This window comes from Meles meles, chromosome 8 (genome assembly GCF_922984935.1).
Source record: "Meles meles chromosome 8, mMelMel3.1 paternal haplotype, whole genome shotgun sequence".
Classification (NCBI taxonomy): Eukaryota; Metazoa; Chordata; class Mammalia; order Carnivora; family Mustelidae; genus Meles; species Meles meles.
The window spans coordinates 103,161,964-103,188,506 of record NC_060073.1 but is presented as its reverse complement, the minus strand read 5'-3'; the positions used below and the strand labels follow the sequence as shown (position 1 = coordinate 103,188,506).

General features: G+C 41.3%; 1 protein-coding gene across 2 annotated transcripts in view; it reads left to right on the top strand.

Annotated features, from left to right (window-relative positions):
- TBCEL (tubulin folding cofactor E like) overlaps window positions 1-14,868 on the top strand; it is a 76,112-nt gene extending 61,244 nt beyond the window's left edge. For both annotated transcript variants that reach the window (XM_046017065.1, XM_046017064.1), the window contains one exon: window positions 10,836-14,868. In XM_046017065.1, coding sequence (XP_045873021.1) covers window positions 10,836-11,154 — 319 coding nt within the window. In that variant the 3' untranslated portion in view covers window positions 11,155-14,868. The remainder of the gene's footprint in view (window positions 1-10,835) is intronic.
- The last annotated feature ends 11,675 nt before the right edge of the window (window positions 14,869-26,543 follow it).

Sequence of the window (26,543 nt, the reverse complement as noted above, 5' to 3'; positions counted from 1 at the left end):
AATCTCATTTGGTTACAATGTATTATCTCCTTTATACTGGTGGATTTCATTTGCGAATATTTTGTTGATGGTTTTTGCTTCTGTTCATAGGGATATTGATTTTTAATTTTCTTTTCCTATAATGTCTTTCTCATTTCAAATTTGGAATAGCACTGGCCTCATAAAATGAGTTTGTTAATTTTTGCGCCTCTTTTCTAAAAATGTTTATGTAGTGTTAATATTCTTAAATATTTTGTAGAATTTTGTCAGTGAAGCCACCTGTACCTGGTGTTTTCTTTGCTGGAAGTTTTAACTATGATTAAATTTATTTAATAGATATAATTATTCCTTTTGAAAAATGTTCCTTTTGAATGAGCTTTAGTAGTTTGTGTCTTTGCAGGAATTCATCCATTTCATCTTAGATATTAAATTTATAGGCATAAAGTTGTTCATGATATTCACTTATTATAAACCTTTAATGTCTGTAAGTGGTGTAGTTATGTAGTTAAGTGCTGTAGTTATGTCCCTTTGTTCAGTTCTGATGTTGGTATCTTCTTGATCAGTTTGGCTAGAGATTTATCAGATTTGCTCACCTTAAGATCCAGATTGCAGGGCACCTAGGTGGCTCAGTTACTTAAGCATCCAGCTATTGATTTCAGCTCAGGTAATGGTCTCAGGGTCATGAGATCGAGCCTGCATCTGGTTCCATGTGGATTCTGTTGAGGATTCTCTCTCCTTCTCCCCCCTGCTTGTGTGAGCTCTTTCTCTCTAAATAAATACATAAAATCTTACTTTAAAAATCCAGATTTGGGTTTCACTGGTTTTCTGTTTGTTTGTTTGTTTGTTTTTTGGTTGTTTTTTTTTTTTCTGCATTCTATTTCACTGATTTCTGTTCATGTCTTTACTAGTTCTTGTCTTCTTGCTTTGGGTTAAATTTGATCATCTTTTTCTGGTTTCTTAAGGTAGAAGCTTAGATCATTGATTTGAGACCTTTCTTCTTTTCCTTATAAACATTTAATTATATAAATTTCCTTCTGAGCACCACATTAGTTACATTCTATACTTTTTTATATATTGTATTTTCATTTTCATTGAATTCAGAATTACTTTTGAATTTCCCCTGTGACTTTCTCTTTGACATTTTATAGTTTATTTACAAGTGTGTGGTATGTTTTCCAAATACTTGGGGATTTTCCAGCTATCAGTTTAATTTCACCCTAGTAAAATAATATATTTTGTGTTATTTAAAAAAAGTGTTTTTTAAAAAGATTTTATTTATTTGACAGACAGAGATCACAGGCAGAGAGTCAGACAGAGAGAGAGGAGGAAGTGGGCTCCCTGCTGAGCAGAGAGCCTGATGTGGGGCTTTATCGTCTCAGGAATCTGGATCATGACCTGAGCCAAAGGCAGAGGCTTTAACCCACTGAGCCACCCAGGTGCCCCTTATTCTAATTCTTTTAAACCTATTGAGGTATGTTTTTGGCCTAGAATATGGTCTGTTTTGGTCAATACTCTGTACATAATAGAAAAAAATGTGTGTTCTAATGTTGGGAAGTGTGTTTTTTAAATGTCAGGTCAAGTTTTAAGTAGTATTCAGGTCTTTTTTATTAATAGTATTCTGTCTACTTGTTCTATCAATTATTGAGAAAGGAGTGTTGTAGTCTCCAGCTGTAATTATGTGTTTGTTTATTTTTACTTTCAGTTCTATCAGTTTTGCTTCATTATCTTGAAGCTGTGTTGTTCCCTACATACATACGTCCTGTTCGGATTTACCACTCTCTATCTAATGGCTTTGCAGTTGTCTCTGACCGACTCCCCAGACTCCTGTCCCACAGTAATTGCAATTGATACATATCTAGCTACCTAGGCAGCAGGTGATTTAATGCAATTCCTGGTGGTAGAGCTATCTTTTTCCTTCTTTTATCTAGATTCTTTGCTCTAAAGAGGTAGCTCTAGGCAGTGGATCTGCAGCAGTTTTTTGCATTCTTATTTTATGTCCAGCCTCACCTCCCTCCAGCTCTACCCCTGCTTCGTGCAGTGAAACAGACTCTCTCCCATGGGGTACTTTTAATCTCCTTTGCCTAACAGGACTTTAGCTCTTGACTGCCACTGCATACTTTGGATATGGAGTCCAGTGGTTCTGTGGTTAGTTGTATGCTTTGTATTTCTTTTCTGTGTCCAGTTCATGGAAATGTCTGTTATTTTTGAGCCCATGCTATGTCTTCTTGGGATTCAACCTTTCATATTTTACCCATTTTACTCTAAGTTTGGAGCAGAAGTATATTAAAATGTGAGTTTATGGAGTCAGTTTGATCAAGGGCCTAATCATACTGATAAATATAGATCAAAATAGTTCTTTTAACTGCTCTGTAATATTCTATTATATGAATAAGCCACATTCTGTTTATCTATTCACTAGATAGTTTTTGACAGTACTTGAGTTTAAGAAATAGTGAGTTGAAACAAGTTCTGTGACTTAAGCCTTGATGAAATACTCTATGAAAAGGACTCAGTTCAGTTCAAGAATCTTTGCTATGTATGAAACGTGAGAATAAATATTCCTGGAGGTAGATGAAATATAGAAGCTTGCAGAAGACAAGTGGGAAAATATCTATGGCTTGAGTTAAGTAAGAGAATGAGGTCTATGATGGAAGATCATACAGAGAAAACGGAGGAAAATACAGGAAAGAATCTTGAGAACTACCCAAGTGTAGAGGGTCAAAAGAGGAATGAGAATTTTTTTTTTTTTAATTTCTTTTCAGCGTAACAGTATTCATTGTTTTTGCACCACATCCAGTGCTCCATGCAATACGTGCCCTCCCTAATACCCATCACCTGGTTCCCCCAACCTCCCACCCCCCCCCCCCGCCCCTTCAAGACCCTCAGGTTGTTTTTCAGAGTCCATAGTCTCTCGTGGTTCACCTCCCCTTCCAATTTCCCTCACTCCCTTCTCCTCTCCATCTCCCCATGTCCTCCATGTTATTCCTTATGCTCCACAAATAAGTGAAACCATATGATAATTGACTCTCTCTCCTTGACTTATTTCACTCAGCATAATCTCTTCCAGTCCCGTCCATGTTGCTACAAAAGTTGGGTATTCATCCTTTCTGATAGAGGCATAATACTCCATAGTGTATATGGACCACATCTTCTTTATCCATTTGTCCGTTGAAGGGCATCTTGGTTCTTTCCACAGTTTGGCGACCGTGGCCATTGCTGCTATAAACATTGGGGTACAGATGGCCCTTCTTTTCACTACATCTGTATCTTTGGGGTAAATACCCAGTAGTGCAATTGCAGGGTCATAGGGAAACTCTATTTTTAATTTCTTGAGGAATCTCCACTTCTAAAGAGAGATTAAAAAGGGGCATTTAAAATGCAAAGAGGAAGAGAATTTCTAGAACGGTACTCATTATTCTAGCAAACCACTGAAGTAATGAGAACTAAGAACGATGATTTGAGAGCAAGACCCGAGTTCTACCTTTCACCCTCTACTCACCAGCTTTTAGACTTTGGATTAACAAACTAGCCCCGGCTACTATATCTGTAAAATATGTAATAGTTGATCTCTAAAGTCCTTTCTATGCCTAGGTTATGAGGTTTATGTGTTTTAATAAGTAGTATTTTGGTAACCTTGAGAAAACTGTTTCACTGGTGTATAAAGGCCCAGTTGTAGAATGTTAAGGAGATTTCTTTGATGTGCCATGATATGACACCATATCAACATGAGAAGAAGCATAACATAGCAAGAGAGATTAAACAATAGCAATCAGATGTTTGGAAAATATTTTTTTCGTTTCCATTTTTTAGTGACATATAATGTATTATTTGTTTCGGGGGTACATGTCTGTGAATCATTAGTCTTACATAATTCATAGCACTTACCAAAGCACATATCCTCCCCAATGTCTATCACCCAGCCACCCTATCCCTCTCCCCTAACTCCCCAACAACCCTCCGTTTGTTTCCTGAGATTAAGAGTCTCTTATGGTTTGTCTACCTCCCCAGTCCTATCTTGTTTCGTTTTTCCCTCCCTTCCCCCCACAATCCCTTGCCCTGCCTCCAATTCGTCATATCAGAGAGATCATATGATAATTGTCTTTCTCTGATTGACTTATTTTTGCTTAGCATAATTACCTTCTGTTTCCATCCACGTCATTGCAAATGGTAAGATTTTGGTTTTTTGATAGCTGCATAGTATTCCGGTGTGTGTGTGTGTGTGTGTGTGTGTGTGTGTGTGTACACTACATCTTCTTTATCCATTCATCTGTTGGTGGACATCTGGGCTTTTTCTGTAGTTTGGCTATTGTGGACATTTGAGTCCTTCATAATGCCTTGGGAAACAAAGTAAACTAAATAAATGTTTTTCTTCTAGTTATACTTAAGTGATTTTGTTCAGCCAAAACAAATGAACTATCAGAGATTTCTCATGTTTCATTGTCACATTCCTTAAAGAGAGAGATGTATGTATTAGGGATTTATTTTGGAATTAGATAGTCTTATTTAAAATAAAGACTCTGGTTGGTTCAGTATGGGTCTGCATTTGAGGAACAATGGATTAACAGAATTGTTAGCTACTACAGAAGCCATGTTTGAGTATACCTCTAGGCAGTTTAAGGGCTACATACTTATCCCATTGTGGTATAGGCACATGCGTAAAATGTAAATCCCATTACTTTTCTCTAGGATGTTCCTTAAGATTGTAGCTATACCTTTTATGGAAATGGAAATATGAAATCCAAATACAAAATCTTTGTGCTGCCTAAAGCCCCTGGTCTAAGCTTACTTTAGTTTTCCAGTTTCCTAAATATTATGTAAAATATTTACTGTTTGTATGACTTAGTTTATAAGGCTAGTCAGAGCTGAGAATGAGTTATCTTTTGTCTCCATCCATCTTTGAGTTTTAGGTTTTATTCTAAGTTCGCCCTCGGACTAAGATTTATGGTAGGAAACTGCAGTCTAAGTAGTGTGTCAAGTCTTCATTTATTCTGGAGTCGTAGACCTGTGACTGAATTGTGATTGAAGAAATGCTCTCAGGTATCTTGGGAATCAAGAATGACAGTGGGCTAAAGGAAGAAGGGGTGCACGTCTCCCAGCCTGACTGTCGTGCTACTGGAATCTGCTCATGTGTGCATCACATTAGGCAGGTGTGCCATGGCCCAGGAGCCCCTCGTGTGTGAAGTCGTGCCTGTGGGCCCTGGAGGTGGAGCTTCTCTCACTCCACTGAGGTTGGCTCCATTCCCCATTCCCACCTTGGTCAGGGCCACCTTCAGCTGCACTTTACCAGGAGACTGTTTTCTAACTGCTCGTGATTCAAAGACTCTTGAAATTGGAAGAAGCTGTTCTCTCAGTGAGTGTTTTTCTTTAATAGGAAGAAAGAAAAAAGCACAATTTTCGGTTTGCCTGTGGTCGTGTCTTCACAAGGTTATACCTAGTGTTTGGTTTCCGTTTATCATTCTCAGTTGCTCATGTGGTCATGTTGGTCTTTATGCTGTGTGTAGTAAATTTTATTTCTCTTGTGATTGGTCACTCTCTGTTAGAAGGTCAGGGTGGAATGGTGTTTAATATTCTCAATCAGTACTTCTGTTCTCAGGTAGAAGTACTGACTGAGAATATTAATATAAATCAAGATTATTCATTTTAAAGAATACTTAGTCATCAGAAGCCATTTACCTCTCAAGACTATAGCTTTGGAGCTGATGATAAAAGCTCAGATAATACCATGTTTGCAGCTATAGTTCAGTTTGGATGGACTGTTGAATAATGAATAAAATACCTGATTTACAGATTTGCCCTGCTTAAAGATAATGCAAAATAAGAAAATGGAGATTAAAATCGTACTTTCATACTTTTTAGGGGCTCTTGGGTGACTCAGTTGGTTAAATGTCCAACTCTTTGTTTTGGCTCAGGTCATGATCTTGGGGTGTGAGATCAAGTTCCCTGTCAGGTTTACTTAAGATTCTCATTCTCCCTGTCCCTCTGCCCCTCCCACCCTCTAAAAAAAAAGTCATACTTTTTACTTATTTAACTTTTAAAGGAGCATATTTAGTGTGTGTAGTGATACACAATGTGGATATTTTCCTTCATTTTTATAGAATAGAGAATTTCTATAGAATAAAAATGAATATTTATTATAGCCCATATCAAAACTTTTATCCATATATAAAAGTCTATTGGCTTTATCTGCAAATTAATAAATAAACATTGATTTTTAAGGTTTAAACAAGTGGAAAGACAGGTTCAGAAGTGGTCATGTTTATGGTACAAAATAGGGATGCAAAGTTATGAAGGAACCAAATAATGAAGGGCCTTTTACAGTCACTTCATTTTCTATTGCTGCTATAACAAATTACCCTAAATGTAGTGGTTTAAAACAATACCTACTTATTATGTCATAGTGGTTTATAACTGGGTTCTCTGCTTAGGGTCCCACAAGGCCAAAATCAAGGGGTTAGCAGGACTGTGTTCATTATTGAAGGCTCTGGCGAAGGATCACCTTGCAGTCTCATTCAGGATAGTGGCAGAATTCTGTACTTTCTCCTGCTTTCCATGTGGCCACCTTCATCTTCAAGCCAGCAATGCTTAGAAGCTCTCTGACTTCCTCTTCTGCTGCTGCCTGGGGAAGCTTCTCTGCTTTTCACAGTTTGTATGATTAGATTAGTCACATTCAGCGACTCTCCCTATCTTAAGGCCAATAATACAATATAATATAATATAATCTTGAGAAGAGCACCAGGGGATGAAGATTGTGGGGGCCAAAATTCTGCCTTCCACAATCATGATAAAGAATTCAGGCTTTATTCTGATGGACTTTGTGTGATTTTCAGTAGAGGGGTGATGTGGTCATATTGGTGTTTTATAACAATCACTGGCTGTAATATAGACAAGGGTCAGTTTGGGGCCACCCTGAAGTTATGGGAAATCTTTGGAAGGGGTGTCATTTGGGATTTGGTTATAGATAATAGAAGTCATGCTAGCTATGTTAAGAAAGGGTTTTAATACAGGGAATAAGTGCTTAACAAAAATTTTTGGAAGGGCTGTGTGTCTAGGATTGCCTTAAAATGCTACTGCAGAACTGACCTACCAATGGCACTGCTGCCTATGGTACTCCTGAAGCTGCTGTCCCTGGTGCTGAATCACACCAGCTTAACTATGATCTGGGGGTTCAGCAAACTGCTGCCAAGGGTGTTAACTCCAGGAACAGTGTTTGAACTGCAGTTCGGTAATTAGGGAGCCTATACCCAAAGTGTGCCCACACCATCTGCTAGATCCATTATATTTATCCCCAGGGCTGCTGAACGTAAGTGATAGAAGCCAAATCTCACCTGCAAATGAGTGTGCAAAATGCCGTTTTTATCTTCCCAGTCTCGGCAGTACGGGAGGGAGGCATTTCAGAGGAGGCTGGAAGAGATCCTGGGGAAGCTCATCCACAGAATGTTCTAGCACTCCAGGTTATTGAATTAGAGAGATGGGAAAGAGGGCTAGGAAGGAATCAGGATGACTGTCCAGCTACTGGCTAGGATGAGTAGATCATTCTTCATGCCATTTACTGACATTAAAAAACCAGAAGAGATTAGGTGTGACAATGAATTATTTCTGGATGTGTTGATTTTGAGAAAACTATGGGACCTTAGTTTCCTAATTTATAAGTTATTTCATTTGTAGATGGACTAAGCCAGTTCTATCAAGTAGGCCAGTTTCTGCCTGTGGGTCATAATTTTGTGTACAAATATGTTTATGGTTGAGATTAATTCAGTTTACCATAGTGTCAAATATAAATAAGTCTATAATTATATGATTATTATTGTAAGTTTTACTTTTATATTTAAATTGATTTAGGGCTTAGCCCTGGTTCTTTTTTTTTTTTTTTTTTTTAAATATTTTATTTACTTGACAGAAATCACAACTAGGCTGAGAGGCAGGCAGAGAGAGGAGGAAGCAGGCTCCCTGCGGAGCAGAGAGCCCCATGTGGGGCTCGATCCCAGGACCCTGGGATCATGACCTGAGCCGAAAGCAGAGGCTTTAACCCACTGAGCCACCCAGGTGCCCCTAGCCCTAGTTCTTAAACTCATTGTTGAGTAGTGTTTATCTTTTTCAGAAGGACACATGGCCGCCCTATTTCCTAAGTTGTTCTTGTTTCAGAATAGTTGCCTTTTAAATTTCTTTCTGAACAAAACTTGGCGAGGTATAATATTCCTAGGTCATGCTTCCTAATTTATTTATTTGGTCAGCAGTGGCATTGTTTTGCTTCTCAATTTGTTTAACTGGCTCTGCAATCTTTCTTTTCATCTCCTTCTGTTGATCATTTCTCTTTGAGCTCTTGTTTTATTATATTCATGTACTTAATAAGTTCTGGACCCTTTGTCTTGTTATTTTTTCTTTCAGATTGAGTTCTGCCTCTGCATTTTACTCACTGTGTGTTTCTTTCTTTTATTCTTTTTGCTGTGGTATATGCTTAGTTGCCATTTTGTATCTCTTTGCTTATGCTTAAAAGTGGGCATCTCTCTCCAGACCATCTCTTTACTGAAACATAGTATAAGTAAACTCTCCTTGACCCCTTCACCATTGTTTCTTTTGTTCCTCTGAGGCAGAGTTTGAGAGCTGGGGTGTTACAATTGGACTTTTCTGTAGTCTGAAGGGAAAATATCTCTGGAATTGGGTTTTATTTTGACCCCTTGGGTTCTGCTGTCTTTTCTAAGATTTTGTGAAATTATTATAGCCTAGTCTCACTTGTTTGAGGGCCTATAGTAGGAGATATGGGTAGGGAAAGATACCCTTAGAGTTGGAATCATTTCACTTTTTCAGTTTGGAGCTTTGGGAAATTTCAGGTCCTGGTAGTTTTGCTTTTGTTTGTTTGGGCTTGTTTTGTTTTGTTCGCCTTTGCTAAGATCCTAACATCCTGGTAGTGGGACATAGAGGTTTCTAGTCCCCAAAGTATTTCCTCAGGCTTCCTGGGGCTCACTCCTTAGCACTTCAGCCCAATTTTCTCTAAGTTGGGAAGTGTTAGCACACTCAAGAGTTAGCTCTTTATCTTTTTCCTCCATAATGAATTCTGGGTATTGAATTAGGATCTTTGCTCAACAGAACCACCTAGTACACAGCCATTGGTTTCTTTTAAATAAAACCTATCGCAATAAGCTTATTCCCTCTCTTCCTTTGTTAGTTGTTGGTGGTGATATTTTTATCCTTTTAAAAAATACTGTTTTTGACACAAGTTCCGAGAGAAGATTCTGTAATCTGTTTCATCATATAGCACCATTTTTTCCAAGAAGTTCTAAATAGATTTCAATCATTTGTTTTCTAAAGGGGTATGTGTATTTTAATAATGTAAATTCCAGAATATGAATGTAGTATTTATTTTTTATTTACAAATTACTTATTCATCTATTATGTTATATAATTCTCTTGACTGTTTCATAAGGTAGGGAGGGCAGACTTTTTAATCCCAGTTTTACTAATGAGAAAACTGAGATACAAAGAGATTGATTTGATGAGTCACACAGCTAATTATAAGATGGAGTCAAGACTCTGAAGTCAGATCTTCTGACTCCAAAGCCAGTACTATTTTACCATATACTGTTACTCCCGTTAATGAAAATGGTTACCTCCATGCTTACCCACACATGTCCTACTCCGTCTTTAATATTCCTACCAACCTTTTAACACTGACTTAACTGAGTTAAAGCCAAAAATAGGGTGGGGGAATAATCTTACATGACCACTGTATTCTGATCCTGAATTAACCTCAGGATTTCTTGGTTATAATAAAGCTGTTATCTGGTCTTTTGATCATTTTTTTTCCTTCTCTGATTTGTAGAAAATTGCTCAACTTCCTCAGTAAAACCAGACTTTAGTAAAATCAGTGAAAAGGCTGGCAGTGGAGACAGGATTTTCCACATGAGAAACTTGACCTTATGGGCCCAAGTTTCAGCTCTATAACTCACTTTCCTCTCGGTAGCTTCTGCTCTTTATTCCTGCCTCAATCAAGGAACTCATATTCCTCATTTGCCATTTACAAGTTTTCACAAGAATTTATTCCTTTTTTTTTTTTTTAAGGTTTATTTATTTGAGTGAGAGAGAGGGAAAGAGTAGTGGGGGGGCAGGCAGAGGGAGAAGGGGAGAAGGAATCTCAAGCAGCCTTCCCCACCCAGCATGGAGCCCGACAGGGGACTCAGTCTGACGGCCCTGAGATCATGATCCTGAGACCATGACCTGAACAGAAATCAAGAGTCAGACTCTCGACTGACTGAGACACCGAGGCCCCCCTCAAGAATGTATTCTTGACTCTTCCACAAAGACTTCTTTATAGCCAGTGAGACTACACTGAACAGTCAAACAAAAATCACTGAAAACCTGGATTAACAGCTCACATACAACTAGATTTTTTTGTTGTGGTTTGTAAATTATCTTCTCTGGTGGTCAGAAACTGGCCTCTTTCCATCTTCCCATCTGGCACCAAGGAACGTGTGCTTAGATATATGCCCTTGATGATGACACCCAAGAAAGCAAGTTCTACAGAGTGATTAGACTTCTCTCTATAATCCTTTTGTCTGCTTTTCTAAGTTTTCCTTTCCTCCCTAAATCTGTTCTTCTGTAACAATAATCAGCAGGCATGGTGACCAACTTTAGGACAGATTCTCCTCCTATCCGCAAGGATGTGGTTTTATTGTGGCCTCAAAAGGGCAACTGTATCCGCGCACAGATACACAAATAGTTCGTCAGGCAGAGAGGTGGAGGAGATGATATTAGAATAGGATTGTAGCCGTGTCGCTTGCTGGAGTTCTGAAGAAGTTCATAGCTCGTGTGCTAGTGGCTTAAGCTGACACGGGTTTGTTTTTTTTTTTTTATCCTTCTAGGTATCATGAACTGATTACAAAATACGGGAAGTTGGAGCCTTTGGCAGAAGTGGACCTAAGACCACAGAGCAGTGCGAAAGTAGAAGTCCACTTTAACGATCAGGTGGAAGAAATGAGCATTCGTCTGGACCAAACAGTTGCAGAACTAAAGAAACAATTAAAAACTCTAGTGCAGTTACCCACAAGCAACATGCTTCTCTACTATTTTGATCATGAAGCACCCTTTGGCCCAGAGGAAATGAAGTACAGCTCTCGGGCACTGCATTCTTTTGGCATTAGGGATGGAGATAAAATTTATGTGGAATCCAAAACAAAATAACCTCGACCAGCCTTGTAAAAAACACATACATAAGGACTTCTTGCAGGGCATTTGTTTCCAATGTGATTTTCTTTAGGAGGGAGAAGGTTGTTTTGTTTCGTTTTGTTTGGGTTTCGGGGGGTTTTGTATATTTTTTTCCCCCTAGGATGGGGAGGGGGCTGTTTTTGGTATTTTCTACCACAGATTTCTTCAGCTCAGCCAGCAGAATTGGCCACATCTCCAGTCCCTGTGCCCTCCCCTCATGAAAGATGACCAAGAAATCGCCGACTTCTTACTGTGTTCACTGGGCTGCGTCTACCACTCGGTTATCATGACCATTTAGGTATATTTGTGAAGATAGCATGAACCGTGTGTCCTCCCCGCAGAAGGGTAACTTGTGGGATTGAAAACAGGAGCAGGGATCTTGACAGGAAGGGCCAGCACTTCTCTCCCCCAGTTCTTCCGTTGTCCTTCCCTCTCCCCCTCCTTTCCTGTTGTGGTTCAGTTTTTCATTTTGACTCGTGTCAGCACGTGTTCACCTAATAGTTCTAATCCTGTCCATAAGTAACTTCTCATTTCTCAGTGTGGACAATTTTTTTCATTTCTCCCTTTTGAAATAATTTTAGTGTTTTAGGCATTTTTCAACCTGATTCTGAACTCAGGTATTCCGTGAGAACCTGTAACTCTGTTAGGATCTTGAAGACAGAGAGTTAAAACTCCAGGAAGACTTGCTGCTGTCCTGGCGGCGTGGGCAAAGCAGCCTGGGCCCTTTGTGTGTAACCACGTCCAGTTCAGTGTCCCGCACAGATGACGTCAACCCTCACTTCCATAACACAAAGCATGTCACATGCCACAGTCCTTTTATTTTTGCTTGTCGAATGTACTTCCTCATCTCTAGCTGTCTTTCTCATTACTTTAAACCATTGGGAATAGAGGCCTGACTTTCTGAAGAGCCCAGTAGAATAATGGATATACATGCCAGGAGAGCTGGGAATTAGCTAGCCGACTGTCCGTGGCATGTGTGAGGGAGTGGAGTGGGAGAAAAGTCAAGCCATCCGGGAGGAAGAGCGTTGTGACTTCCCTGCCCATGTCGTCATTTGAAGCCCTGGCTCTTACACTTTGCATTAAAAGTGGGAAATCTTAATCGAAGGGAGGTCTGATTCCCAGTTCTTCCCTGGGATTCTGTGATGTCATCATTGGACCCTTCTTTTTGTTTTACATTTCAACTTAGTTGCCCCTCCCAAAGAACAACTCTGCCTAATCTATGAGTAAAGTCTGAGTGTCAAAACTTCAGAATTGCCTCCAAGTCATATTTTTTGCAGAAGCATATTTAAAGCACTTTTCTTTAAAAGCTAGTTCCTCACCTGCCCTGAAATCTTTGCATTTGTTCTTGTAGTCCTTCATTAAACAGGGTAACCCCTTTATGTGATAGACGTCTTTCTTGGTCCACCATATTTACAGATGGGAGGCTTGGGGAAGGCTTGGCATCACTAAGGGCAGGTGATGTGCACATGAAGTATTTTTCCAAGAATGTAATCATTATCTGATTGCATTTGACCTTTTGACCTTTGTTATAGCATTCCACCGCTCCTACAAAATCCTTTAATTTCTTATGAAATTTTTAGATAACTCCTGTAAATTCTTCACATCTGCAGAGTTGTGATTATTATTGCTACTTTTTAAATTTTTCCTATTCTCTTAATGCACTTCAGGTTCAGTATCTGTAAAGCCTTTGACCCAGTCCTACTGAGTCAAGTCTACATCCACTGTAACATTAAAGGTGGAAACCAAAGGGTTTGAGAAAGATGAATGAAGCCTATTCTCCTGCTGCTGCAGACTTGATCTTTCAAAATCGCAAGAATGAGCGATGGAGATCCAGGCTGGGTGGAGACAAGAATTAATTATTTTGCAATCACATTTTCCTGACAGATTTTTGGAAGTGGGGAAAAAAAAGTGTGGCAACAGTGTCATGAAGATAAAAACTGTGGGTGCTTTGTGTGTGTGTGCATGAGTGCAGGCAAGTTTGAGAGAGAGACAGTGTAACTGAGCCCGCCACTTTTGTCAGCCTGGGAAACAGATGCACTCTTTTTTATTTTTTGAGGTTGTATGACCCCTGACTGTCCCACAGCAGAAGGCAGAGCAAACACTTGGGTTGTGCTTTAATCATAAGTGGAATGGTCACAATTAATAAGATATTTTATATATGACGAAAGTTTTATGAAATGCTTTTTTACTATTAGAGACCTGTTCCTTCTGTTATGACAGAACACAGTGTCCATCAACTGCAGGCCTAATTCCTCTCTTATACAGTTGCATGTCAGGGGACCTTCTCATCTAATTCAGTGGGTGTGGGTATTTTTAGGGCATTGTAATGGATGGTTTTAATAATCGCTGAACAATTTTTGATTGAGACAAAGTCTAATGCAATGACCGGTCTTTCAGAGCTACAGAACAGAAGTAAAAGAGAAAAGCTATTTGAGCATGTGTACTTGTAGATTTATTTGGGCGGCTGAGTAAAGATGCTGCTTTTGAAATAAAATCGGTGCTGTGTAGACACTTGTAACCCAAATTATTTTTGTAACAGGCCAAAAAAGAGGAGATAAGAGACCGTGGACATTTGAGTCTCAAAGTCATGCATCATGGATGGCAGCAGCTTCTCTGTATTTTAATACTGTCTTCCTCCACATGCAGGAAGAGCCTGTTGTTGGCATTTATAAGGCAAGATGCTGTCCGAGCCAGTATTACAGATAGGTCTCTGCAGGCACAGTGTATAGAACATATCTTTTTTAAAATAGAAATTCTTTTCAGTGGAGAAAAAGGAAAGGAGTCATAGAAGAAAGCCAGATCAAAACCAAGGGATCCTCTGTGCCCACATGTAGCTGCTGAAGCCACAATAGAAATGGGCTTTTGAAATGGAATTGTTGAAATAGCTCAGATTGCTTTAAAGGAGCGGAAAGAAAAAGTTTAGAGTCCTGTGTCTTTTTTAATTATTAAAAGTTTCTTTTGTTTCTGCAACCCATTGCCACCATGTCCATAAACACATAAGAAAGCAGTGGAATACCCTCCAACACCTTGTTTCTTTTAAGACCCGTGGGTGAAAAGAAGCCCAAAACGAGCTCTGTGTAACAGAGCCACATGTTATGATGCTTTGTGCTAAGATTTTGTTCACGTAAAGAAATGCAAGTTCAGTCCTCACCCGGTGTTTCAGCTGCGTTGCTAAGTCAGCAGTGTCCCAAGCAGAGAACACTGGGTGCACAAGAAACTGACCCGCATTTGAGGCACGCCGCCGATGGCTCTTCCCAGTGCACGTGTGAGCGCGACCTGCTCCGTGGCAAGTGCTAGGCCCTAGGGCATATAAAACAGGAATACAAAATAATAGATTGTTCTAAGCGATGTCATTTCTGTTTATGAATTTGATTTTTCCCTTCATTTCATGTTAGATTGAAAACGCAAACAAACCGCTTTCCAGTCCACCCAGAAGCTATCTGTGTTACCAGATGTGTTGAGAACACTCTATTTTTCATAGGTGCTTCCTTACTATATAATATGTCCATTGTAGTGATGGAGAGGGACTGGGCTCTCTCAGGCTCTTTACTTGCCAGTTGTCTCCTGCAGCTAATGGAAATATATATTTTATTTTAGAATATAATTTAAACATGAAGGTCTATTCTTTGCACTTTTTATTAATATATGTATATATAGATAATCTTTAAAAAAATTAAAAATCCAAGTCCACTTTCTCTTTGTGTTCTGATTTTTTTCTGGAGTTCTGGGGTCAAGATACATGCTTATTTTTATGTAGCTAAAGGTCGACATCACAGCTGTGGTTGAGTACTGTGGGGAACTGGCCAAAGCGGGGAAGAATTGGACCATTTTGACAAATTTCACTGGAATTTTGCCATTTAGAAATGAAAGCTGTAAAACAAAGATTGTAGGAAGCGTGTCATTGCTTTTGTGTTAGCAAATTCTTGTACTTCTAACATGTACTTGGTACTCCCTTATTGTCCTTTTAAGGATAAAGTCCTCCCTTTGAAATATTTGGCATCCTCTTTATTGAGTAAGGATGAAAGCCTCAGTTGGATGCTCTTACATTTCTTTCAAGCAACCTTTTTTGTCTTCAGAAAATAATTTTCTGTGAGAATTCGAGTTTTGGACACTTGAACCCTACCCACTTACCGATAATTTCTTGGTAAGCTGTAATGAGTTAACCTTAATATTAAGAATGAAGGTCCAGGGGGCGCCTGGGTGGCTCAGTGGGTTAAAGCCTCTGCCTTCGGCTCAGGTCATGATCCCAGGGTCCTGGGATCAAGCCCCGCATCGAGCTCTCTGCTCTGCAGGGAGTCTGCTTCCTCCTCTCTCTCTGCCTAGTTGTGATTTCTCTCTGCCAAATAAATAAAAAATATTAAAAAAAAAAGAATGAAGGTCCAAGAACTGTACTTTATTTCTGTGTATAGAAGACAGAGTCCATTAACCTCTCTCTCAGTGCTCCAGAAGGGTTTGAGTATCACAATCTGTTTAAATATTTCTGCCTCTTACTTAAATTTCAAAGAATATACTTCCAACTTCTATACTAAATGCTATTTAGTTAATATTTATTGTGAGCTTCTCCGAGTATACTTGCAAGGTAGACGTATGTCAAGACATCCAGTACCCACTGGACTGAAAGATACTGGGACTCCCACCAGTTACCAGGATGCATATAAGTCAAGAAAGTTAACCTTTGAGAAATGAAGTCACTTTCTCTTTCCAACTCTCCTCTGGAAAGGAAGTTAGTTATCTGTGGTCTCCAACTTAGAGGTTCAGAGCTCAAATTCAGCCAGTTAACTTTTAAAACCCATATAGGTCATTTCTTACACTTTTAGCTCTTTTTAAAGATTTTATTTACTCCTCAGAGAGAGGCAGTGGCAGAGGGAGAAGCAGGATCCTCATCGAGCAGGGAGACAGGACTCGAGGCTCCATCCCAGGACCCTGGGATCACTACCTGAGCTGAAGGCAGACACTTCACTGACTGATATCCAGGTGCCCCCATCTACTTTTAACTTTTAACCAGGATTTAGGAACTGAGTTAATCCCTGAAAGGAATAACATACCATACTGTAACTCCTTAAAATATGGTGAATTTTTTATTCCTCTCCTCCAAAAATTTGAGACTAACACTGGAAATTTTAGCTTTTTTTTAGCAAACATTTATTAAAATGTTTAAATATATATATTTGTCATATATATGAATATAATATACAGGAGAGGTTCTCATGCTAGCCTCCCACCTTACTCTGAACTAGAGAGAGCAATGCAACTGGGGTTTTTTACAGTTTAGCATTATTCTGCTGTGTCAGTGGCATTTTTACAACCATATTTCAAAACACTGAAGCAGTGGCCTAAATAATAATTGATCCCAACAGCGCAAACTAATGAAAGGAAATCAGTTCTTAAAATAAGAATACTAATAACTGTTCAGTGTTTTGTCTTAGGCTTTTCTCCGATGTGGCTTAGGCACCTGAATAATTTGCTTGCACTCTATTTGAAGGCACAGCTATTAAGAGGGGACTAACAAACTCATAACCCAGGAGGAGGGAGAGCCGTAAGTGGACAGAGTTGCTGGTTGTATGAATCCTTGCCAATCCTATGTCTAAGCTCACCACGCTTCTTTCTCACGTTTCTTCTAAACTCAAATAATGAACATTTGGTATTAACCAGGACCCATTCTGGATGCTTCACCTATATTTGATCTTCATGACATCCCTATGAGATTAGCACTGTTCTTATCCCCATGTTCTTACTCGTGAAGAGAGTGGCACACAGATAGGTTAAGTAACTGGCCGAAAGTCACACAGTTGGTTATCAGAGCCAGGTTCCAAACCCAAGGAATCTGGCTGTGGGATCCATGCATTTGGCAGATACTATGTGATACTTGCTGCTAAAGTTCTCCATTACCCTCCACACTCATGCACACACACACACATGCACACACGTGCACGCACACGCAAACCTTTATTGTCAGTCTTTACGTTTCATTAAGAAGAGATGTTCCACAATACCCATCTGCTAAGTTGATTTGCTCTGTAACAACAGCACTGATGTGGCCGATGGCTCTGAATCCCAATTGGAATTTGTCCCCATGCCCTGTCAAGAATTGTGAGATGACAGTTGGTGTGTGCCCTATTGTCCTCCCTGCTCCTCTGACAGGTCATTTGGACATTTGTGATGGGCGCCATTGACAAGAATAAGTGAAACAGTAATATGGGGCAAGAAAAGTAAGAATTTGGCTTTTAACCTGAGGACATTCTAGAACCTTAAAACCTTGTTGCAGGAAACAGTCAAAGGTACGAGAGAGGTCACTCGTTTTGGACTCTGACTTCTATCAAAGAGGCAACAGGGGGGCGCCTGGGTGGCTCAGTGGGTTAAGCCGCTGCCTTCAGCTCAGGTCATGATCTCGGGGTCCTGGGATCGAGTCCCGCATCGGGCTCTCTGCTCGGCGGAGAGCCTGCTTCCCTTCCTCTCTCTCTGCCTGCCTCTCTTGTGATTTCTCTCTGTCAAATAAATAAATCTTTAAAAAAAAAAAAAAAAGAGGCAACAGTGTTTAAGTGGACTGAAAACGGGTGTTACCAAGGAAAAAAAATTGTTCATAATTGATTGCAACCTGTTGCAAAGGTTTTGTTCCAGGAAAGGATGAGGCTGTCACTGCTATTGTTTCTCCTTAGAATGTAAGGGAGCGCCTTGTGAAGAATATAAATATTGCTTACAAAAGAGAGGGACAGGCTATCTGTTACGGTCTGCAAGATCTAGATCTGCCAACATTACAATGTGATTTCAGTTTGTCAGTTCTTACAGACTTCATCCTTGGATGCTTTGTCGTCACGTAAGTAATACAATTAAGGCGTTAAATACATGAGAATGAGAGGAGGCAGACATAAAAAAATACAGAAGAGAAAAAATGCTTTCTGAAATATCTGATGCATTGGAGGGCAGATGTAAGCTCTACTCCACTACTGAGGAGTAGAAACAGGCCATTATGAATTGCTTTGGCTGTGTTAAAATTTGGTTTGGTTTGATTTTCAATTTGTTTACAAAAAAGGAAGTCTCTTCAAAGACCGTTTGAGTCTATTTTCTAAATAGAAAATACGGGTTCAAAAATGAGACAACATAAAGATGGCATACATTAGAAAATCCCACTCTAACTCCCTGTCCTTCACTTTTATTAGTTTCTTATGTGTCTTTCCAGAGTTTACACAAATAATAGCAAATAATGTATCTCGTTCCCCTTTTATAGAGCGAAGTTAGCATATTATATACTAATACGCACCTTTTTTTCACTTGAGACATATCTTGGAGATCTCTGTAGCAGTACATTGGGAATCACACTGTCCTTTGTTTGCAGTATAATATATAATATTCCATTTATAGACATAATTTATAATTTGTTTGGCTCAACCCTCATTGATAGACATTTGAGTTTTTCCTCTTCCTTTCTCTTTCTCTCTCTCCCTCCCTCCAACTCTCCCTCTCGTTTATTTACTATGTTCAGTTTGCTGCAGTAAACAGCGTATGTTCTTTTACATACTTGAAATGAATCTATAGAATACATTTTTAGAAGTGGGATTGCTGGATGAAAAGGCCAAAGTGTTTGTAATTTTGGTAGATATTGCCAAATTATTCTCCATTAGAGATACATAAAAAGAACTTTTCCCCCCAGCTTTATTATATGTCACATCCCTGCACAAAGACTTTACTGATCTTGTTCTTGATATATGATTCCTGGTTTGTGCAAGCAAGATAGGGTTCTCCCCAATTAGGCATGCAAAGCTAGGCACCAAAATTCAACACATTAAAAATTTGCATGAGCCATGCACATCGTCTGTCTTATGAGCCATCTTTCCTCTGGAATCTAATTTTTAATCATTGGTGAGATTTCACCTCTGCAAGAGAAGGTATATGTATTATTTATCCTTAACAATGTATGAGCATTTGTTTCAGCTGAGTGCTCTTGAAAAGTGACGGATTAATAGCCCTGATACCCTCTGCTTATTGTCTACAGGAAGCTTTGATCAGAGCTGCTTCTCACAGATCAGTGCAATTCTTTCAGAGGAACTACTCGGTACCACATGGTGAATGGGGAATATAGTGTGTCTGCCCGCCCCCCTTCCAGCTCTGTCGCTAATGTGCTGGCAAGGTTGTTAGAATAATGCCCATTGTGAGCTTTTTTGGTTATATGGGTCTCCTTAGAATTAACTATTCCAAACTCCTTGGCTAGGTACAGATACTAAAGTTGCTTTCAGAAAATATCTTGTTTAGATTTCAGAGATGACCATCTTTTATTAGATCTTATATCTAGAGAATCTTGCTGATTAGTTAATAAACATTAGTGTCATTCAATGTGGTTTTCAAAGAGCCAATGCCATTTTTCTTAGAATTAAGCCATATTATTTTTAGCTTAGTCCAAGCTCAGTATCTAGAATGAATAAGACCAGCCCCAAAAGAAATATTACTTAAAGGCAAATAATATTAATTCTTTAAAAAACAGGTTCCAGGTCATTTGTGAACAATTTGGACTCCTGACATTTTCAGCTTGCAGTTAAGTGATTATCAGCATGATACTAATATGTATGAAAAATTTTAGAAATAATTTTTACATCAGGTTTTGTTTTGGTTTTGTTTACGTTGCTTATAAAAACAAAACTACTGAATGGCTTGTATCAAAAAGACAAGAAATAACAAGGGTTGGTGAGAATGTGGAGAAAGGGAACCCTCATGCACTATTGGTGGGAAGGCAAACTGGTGCAGCCACTCTGGAAAACAGTATGGGGCTTCCTCAGAAAACTAAAAATAGAACTACCATATGATTCAGTAATTCCACTCCTGAGTGTTTACCCAAACAAAACAAAAACACTAATTAAAAAAGACACATGTTTATTGCAGCATTATTCACAATAGCCAAGATAAGGAAGTAACTCAAATGCCCATTGATAGAGGAATGAATAGAGAAGATGTGTCTATACATAGTGGAATATTACTAAACCACGAAAAGGAAAAGTTTGCCATTCATGACAGCATGAATAGACTTAGAGGATGTTATACTAAGTGAAATAAAACAGAGAAAGACAAATACCATATGATTTCACTTACAGGTGCAATCTAAAAAAAAAAAAAAAACTAGCAACAACAACAGAGAGACAGAAACAGACTCATAAATACAGAGAACAGGGATGCCCGGGTGGCCCAGTCAGTTAAGTGTCTGCTTTCCATTCAGGTCGTGATCCTGGGGTCCTGGGTTTGAGTCCCACATCAGGCTCCCTGCTCAGCAGGGAGTCTGCTTGTCCCTCTCCCTCTGTCTCTTCCCCTGCTCTTGTTCTCTCTCTCTCTGTCTCAAACAAATAAATGGTATCTTTAAAATCAAATAAATAAATACAGAGAACAAACTGGTGGTTGCCAAAGGAGAGGGGGAGGATGAAATGGGTGAAGGTGATTAAGAAGTACACACATACAATTATAAAATAAGTCACAGAGATTGAAAGTACAGCACAGGGGGGCACCTGGGTGGCTCAGTGGGTTAAAGCCTCTGCCTTCGGCTCAGGTCATGATCCCAGGGTCCTGGGATCAAGCCCCGCATCAGGCTCTCTGCTCAGCAGGGAACCTGCTTCCCTTCCTCTCTCTCTGGCTGCCTCTCTGCCTACCTGTGATCTCTGTCTGTCAAATAAATAAATAAAATCTTTAAAAAAAAGAAAGTACAGCACAGGGAATACAGTCAAGAATATTGTAATACTCTTATTATCATGCTGAGCATTTTCTAATGTATATAACAGTTGAATCACAATGTTGCACCCCAGAACCTAACTTAATATGTTAACTATACTTCCATTAAATTTAAAATGTTTTTAATTCAGAAAAAGATGAAAACACAACAGAGTACATGAGCATCCCAGTTTATGAAGTTAATCTAGATGTCTAAGAGGGAGGATTCCAAGGCAGTAAGAGAAGCAAACATCCAGACATGATGTCCTTCAGAATCGCTTCATTCTGAATGTCTTTACTGTTTAGGAGAAGTCTTCAGGACCATAACTGCTTCCGCATCAACTCCTCCATCTCAAGGATCCTGCTATGGATAACTACCATTTTTCAGGGAGAATGTAAGTATAGCCTTAGACGTAACCACCTTATTGAACTAGATCTAGGAGGTCGAACATCATTGAATCAGTGGTTAAGCGGTAGAAACAACTACATTCCAGAAATATCTGGAACCTCCATGGCACATTATACAACAGAGCAAAACGTTCTGCTGCAGAGGGCTTGTAAATTTATTCAAAGCACCAGCATCCGAATTCAGTTCTCTGGGAAGCAGATGCCAAAGTAGAGTTAGGAGTGCAAAAGGCTTATTGGGGCGTAACCCGTGTGAAAGTGAAGGGGAAGGAAGATTGGACAGGAGGGGCACAGACCATGCTATAGACCTGACAGTCTGCCAACTCAGTGTGGTGCTCTGGGGCAAAGAGGAGTCCTGCCTGGGGCCCTTGACCAGCCCTTTTCTCAGTCATCATTTAGGGAGACACAACAAGAACAGAACTTCAGCTTGAACACTGATGTAAATACTGAAGGAGCCAATGGCTGGAAGCTGTCAGCCTACCATACTCCTTGTGGCAGGAAAGCATTCCTTTCTCGAAGGCGGATCTGAGCAGTGCACCTTTGTATCTAACACAGACCACTCTCCATGATGAAGGCCACCTCCTCTCACTCTCCGGTGGCCCTCTTTTCTGTGTGGAACCTTAGAAGAGAGCAGTTAGGGGAATGGACTATAGCCCCTGTCACTGCAATTGATTTCAGGGTCACAACTGGTAACCATTGTCTCCTGCTTCCGCGGTCATCTTATCACCTGAGCGGTCACCTTGCTGCTCTCGGTGTTTACCTAGCGGTTTCTCCCAAGCCCTAATTCCTAAGTACTCCGAGGCCCTGGGGAACATATGCTGCTCAGACTTAGGCACCAAAATGGGTCACCTGAGCTCCATACACATTATCCCTCGAATCCGTCATGTCACAGCAGCCCCATCTCCTCCTGCTCCTCGGGGCAATGACCCCTAACAGGATGGGAGCCCATCTTCATTCCTGCTAGTCTCTGAACAAAGAGCCCAAGTGCCCAAGCAGTATCGCAGCCATAGCTTAGAGCTCCTTGGGACTCTCGCCGTGTCCCCTGGTGAAAGTGTGCCCTCTTGGGGACCAGGATGTCAGTCTGCACAACCCAGAGATGAGGATGGGCAGCACAAAGTCCCTTAGTAATCATTGGGAGTGGTGGCAAGCGGGACTACCCCCGCTTCCACACGTTGGTTCCAGACCCATGTATTCTTCTTCCTCCAGGGGGCGCTGCATCGCACGAATCTCTCTGACTCCACGCAGGGGCAGTACCCTGGAGGGCCGCACGCCATCCTCTCAGTGTCATCTCCAAGCCGGTGGCTCCCCTGCCCCTCCGACCTTTCCTCTCAGTGCTGGAGCGGGCGGCATCTTCTGTGTCATGCCATTTGTGCTCCAGCCAGTGGATCCTATAGTCACGGGCCACACTCGCATCCCCTTTCTATAAAGTGGGTTCCCTAGTCCGATGTTATTTTGCATGCAGTTCTGTGCCTATGGATCAGGCATTCTACAAGCCTCTTATTAATGGTAATGGCCGAGGCTCTGTGGGCAGGAAAGCCGACCCATAACGCGGAGTAGAGGTCCATTCCTGGGGGAAGGAACTACTGGCCCCTCCAATGTAGTCATTTTACCTCCAAGGGACCAGCTGGTCTCTCCAAGGAACAGAGACACATGGCAGGCTTAGCTTTAGTCTCTGTGATTGGCAGGTTGTATGCTCAGAGGCAACAGAAGCTAGGCCAGCCTTGCTAAATGGGAGTTCATGCCACTGGGCCTATTCCTAACCTCCGTCCCTGCTGTGTGGCTACTTCTGGCGTGTCTCCCATCGTACCAGCACTGATAGAGGCTGCCTCACAGCACTTGGTATAGTCATTTTTAAAAAGATTTTATTTATTTATTTGACAGAGAGACACAGCAAGAGAGGGAACACAAGCAGGGGGAGTGGGAGAGGGTGAATCAGGCTTCCTGCCGAGCAGGGAGCCCAATGCGGGGCTTGATCCCGGGACCCCAGGATCATGACCTGAGCTGAAGGCAGACACCCAACAACTGAGCCACCCAGGCACCCCTGGTATAGTCATTTTGTTTTCTTGGTTGTTTAGTCCCTCTTCGGTAGCGGATGCTGGGTTTTTTGCAGGTGTCGCCATATCATGCAAAGATCTTCCCCCTTCGTGTCCATTCCCATCTGTCTATCCACATGTTTACTCCAGACCTCCTCATCACTCATTTTCCAAGCATTTTCCTTCCAGGTCATTGTCTAGCTAGCTATTTGATTCACCACTGCCTGCAAGGTTGTGCATGGTCTAACCTCAGAATGCTTCCCCTTTGACACAAAGTACGCAACAAGATATATTACCACAAGTTCCACACGTTAGGAAGATGTCCCCTTACCATTGTTTCAAAGCTACCCCTGGTGAGGCTGTAACAGCCACCATCTGCTTTAGGCTTGCATACACTCACCAAGCTGAGTCATCTACACACCAAGTTTAGGATCTTCCCTCCTCTTTCAGCTCATCGTGTGCACCCCCCACCCCACATATAGCCATATGTGTCATTTGGGTTCGGGGGGTGTGGTGCAGCCATGGCAGGTGGTGTGGAGTCTGTGCTGCGTAGTCAGGCAGCTCGCCATTGCCAGTCCCAGATTTACCATTTCCATCTTATGATAGACTGCTCTTGGATCCCCCTGACTTTATGACTTGGTGGGTCCAATAGGACCCAGGTCATGATGGGAAGTTCTGGACACATGGTCACATATCTTGGACAAATGTTCCATCACGGGCCCAGTTACATGCCAGGAGTGGGTTTTCAGGAAATGTGGTTATTCTTTGCTACAGATAGCATGACCTTGCTCTAAAACTCTGGGTGACTGTGCTCTGGTTCTCCCACTAGGGTTTGCAAGAGACTCCCCATTTTGTCTCTTTTTCCACCACTGACATCTCCAACAAAGGGTCTACCAAACATATGACCCAAGTGTCAAGGTCACTTGCATTTAACCCCAGAGCTACAGCAGAAAGCTCGTTCCGCTCTCAGCCTAAGTCAAAGTTGACAGAATTCCATATCACCCGGAATGGGGGCTGGAGCAGTTTTCCTAGGTGTGGAATGTGTGGCCTCCAGAACCCAAGGAAACCAAGAAAAAAGGAAGAATTTCTTTGTAAGGAGGTTGCAAGATACAGTAACTTGTCTTTTACTTTGGAGAGGCCCCAGCATGTCCCTGACTACTGGATTCCTAAAAATTTTACTGAGGTACTAGCCCTGAATCTTTGAGGGATTTGTCTCCCATCTTTTGGAGCACATGTGTCTTCCCAAGGCCTCTTGGCCATAGCCTTCTCTTGCTCATTTTGCCCAGTCAGCTTGATGGTACCGTAGTAATGACTCAAGGCGATGTTCTGTAAGATCCAAATAGTCCATATCTCAGCCCCAGGGCAAAACTATACATGCATATTGCTATCTGGCCCATTTGGATGTGAACTACTTCTGATTCTTGTTTCTGATTCAAACAGGAAAAAAAAATGTATTTGCCAAATGAATGGCCACACACCTTGTACCTGAATTGACGTCAATCAGCTGTAGCAAAGATACTATGTTAGCACAGCAGCTGTAAGTTAGCAATACTGCTTGGTCGAACTTGCAGAAGTCCAGAGTCATTCTTCAGGATCCATCCTGGCCAGCTAAATGGAATATGATTGAGTCCACCACCCTTGCTCTGTAAGAGTGAGCTGATCTTTACTATCCTCCTCCGACCCCCAATGCAGTGCTCTTGTATTTGCTTCCTTAGCTGGAGTGGGGAGATCCATTTCCTTCCTTGCTCTGATGGCTCTTACACTAACGACAAAGGGCCCAATGGGCAAAGTACATCTATCCCAATTACACATTGGGACTTGGAAAATGACATCCAGGTGGTCTGTAGCCCCTGTGGACTCACGATAAGCTGGACTTGGCCAGAACCACTTTTTTTTCTGGGCCCTAGGTGTTCTGACTCTCCCAGGGTCTTTGGGTATCAATATTAACTCAAACCCCTTGTCCCGCAGTCCTCCAGTTATGTAGGAATTCTCCTTACATCTTTCTACAGTCCCTAGAGTAAATGGCCAGAGGTCTTTGGGGGAAGGAGTGGGAGAATCATTGCCACACATACTTGTCATGGTGTTGAAGGGTCCTTCTCTTTGGGAACCTGGTTATCTTTTTAGTGTGCAGGATCCAGATTTGAAAACTGACTCAGATCCACCAACTGAGCAAGGGATCAAACATTTTGGGGGTGGGGAGATAATTGGCTTCGGTCTCTTGATCAACAATTTTTGCACTTTTTGATTACATATAGTAAGCAATCCCCTTGTCAGCTGCTCATCTACTTTGCTCTGGAACGCCACGTTCCATTAATCATCTCCTTTGCTCTCTATGGATCAGGCCTCTTGGCTGCCACTGTGATCTTCTTGGTCACTTTGAAGATTACGACCCCCTTTGCTTCAGGCAGTAGAATGCTGCCTCCTGGTCTCTATAATTTTGGGGCCCATCTTCTCCGCTGCGATCAGGTAGCCAAGTTCTATGATCACCTCTCCTGCCATCAACCCGGGACTGCAGAAGGGAGCCACCACTCATTTTCTTAGTGATGCTGGTGCTTCTCTCACCAGCATATTACTGCCAGCTTTGGTGGAGGATGTGTCTGTCCTCTGGGCCTTCCCTTGGGACATGATCATTTGGTGGGTCTCCCAGACTCAAGTAATGTATCTGATCCAGCATGTTCACTTCTCCGAACATTTAATCCCTTCTACCATCTGCCCCAGTAATTCAGACATTTCAGCATCACTCAGTGTGGGCCATCACTGTGTTTCCAGGCTTCCAGGATCTGGCCTAGCACTGAGTTTGCTCTACCCCCTGGGCTCCTTGCATGTTAAGGTCTGTATCCCTAGAAAGTGCCTCCAAGTCCGAAAGGTTTCCTTTCTTCTGTTATGGCCCAGACTCCTCGACTGAGCACCCTCACAGTCCAGTCCCATAGATATTCCCCTTCCCCATCCCGTGCGAGGATGTGCTGGTAGGTCCCACAGCTCCTTCGGGGTGTGGTCCCTTTCCTCCCTCAGGCCCAGCATCTCCCTGGCTGGATTGTGCTGCCACTGGACCTTGGTTATAGGCCTGGCAGTCAGAAGAAGAGATGGGAGCAGCTTCTGGGGGGAGTGAATCCTCTCTGTTGTCTCCCAGTGCTGGGAGAAATGTTAGCTCTTAATGAGGTAGAGTGGGACATGTCTGTCTTGAGAAACCTGGAGAGTCAAAATCTTTGGGGGTATTTACCCAGATAATGCCATCACACACGC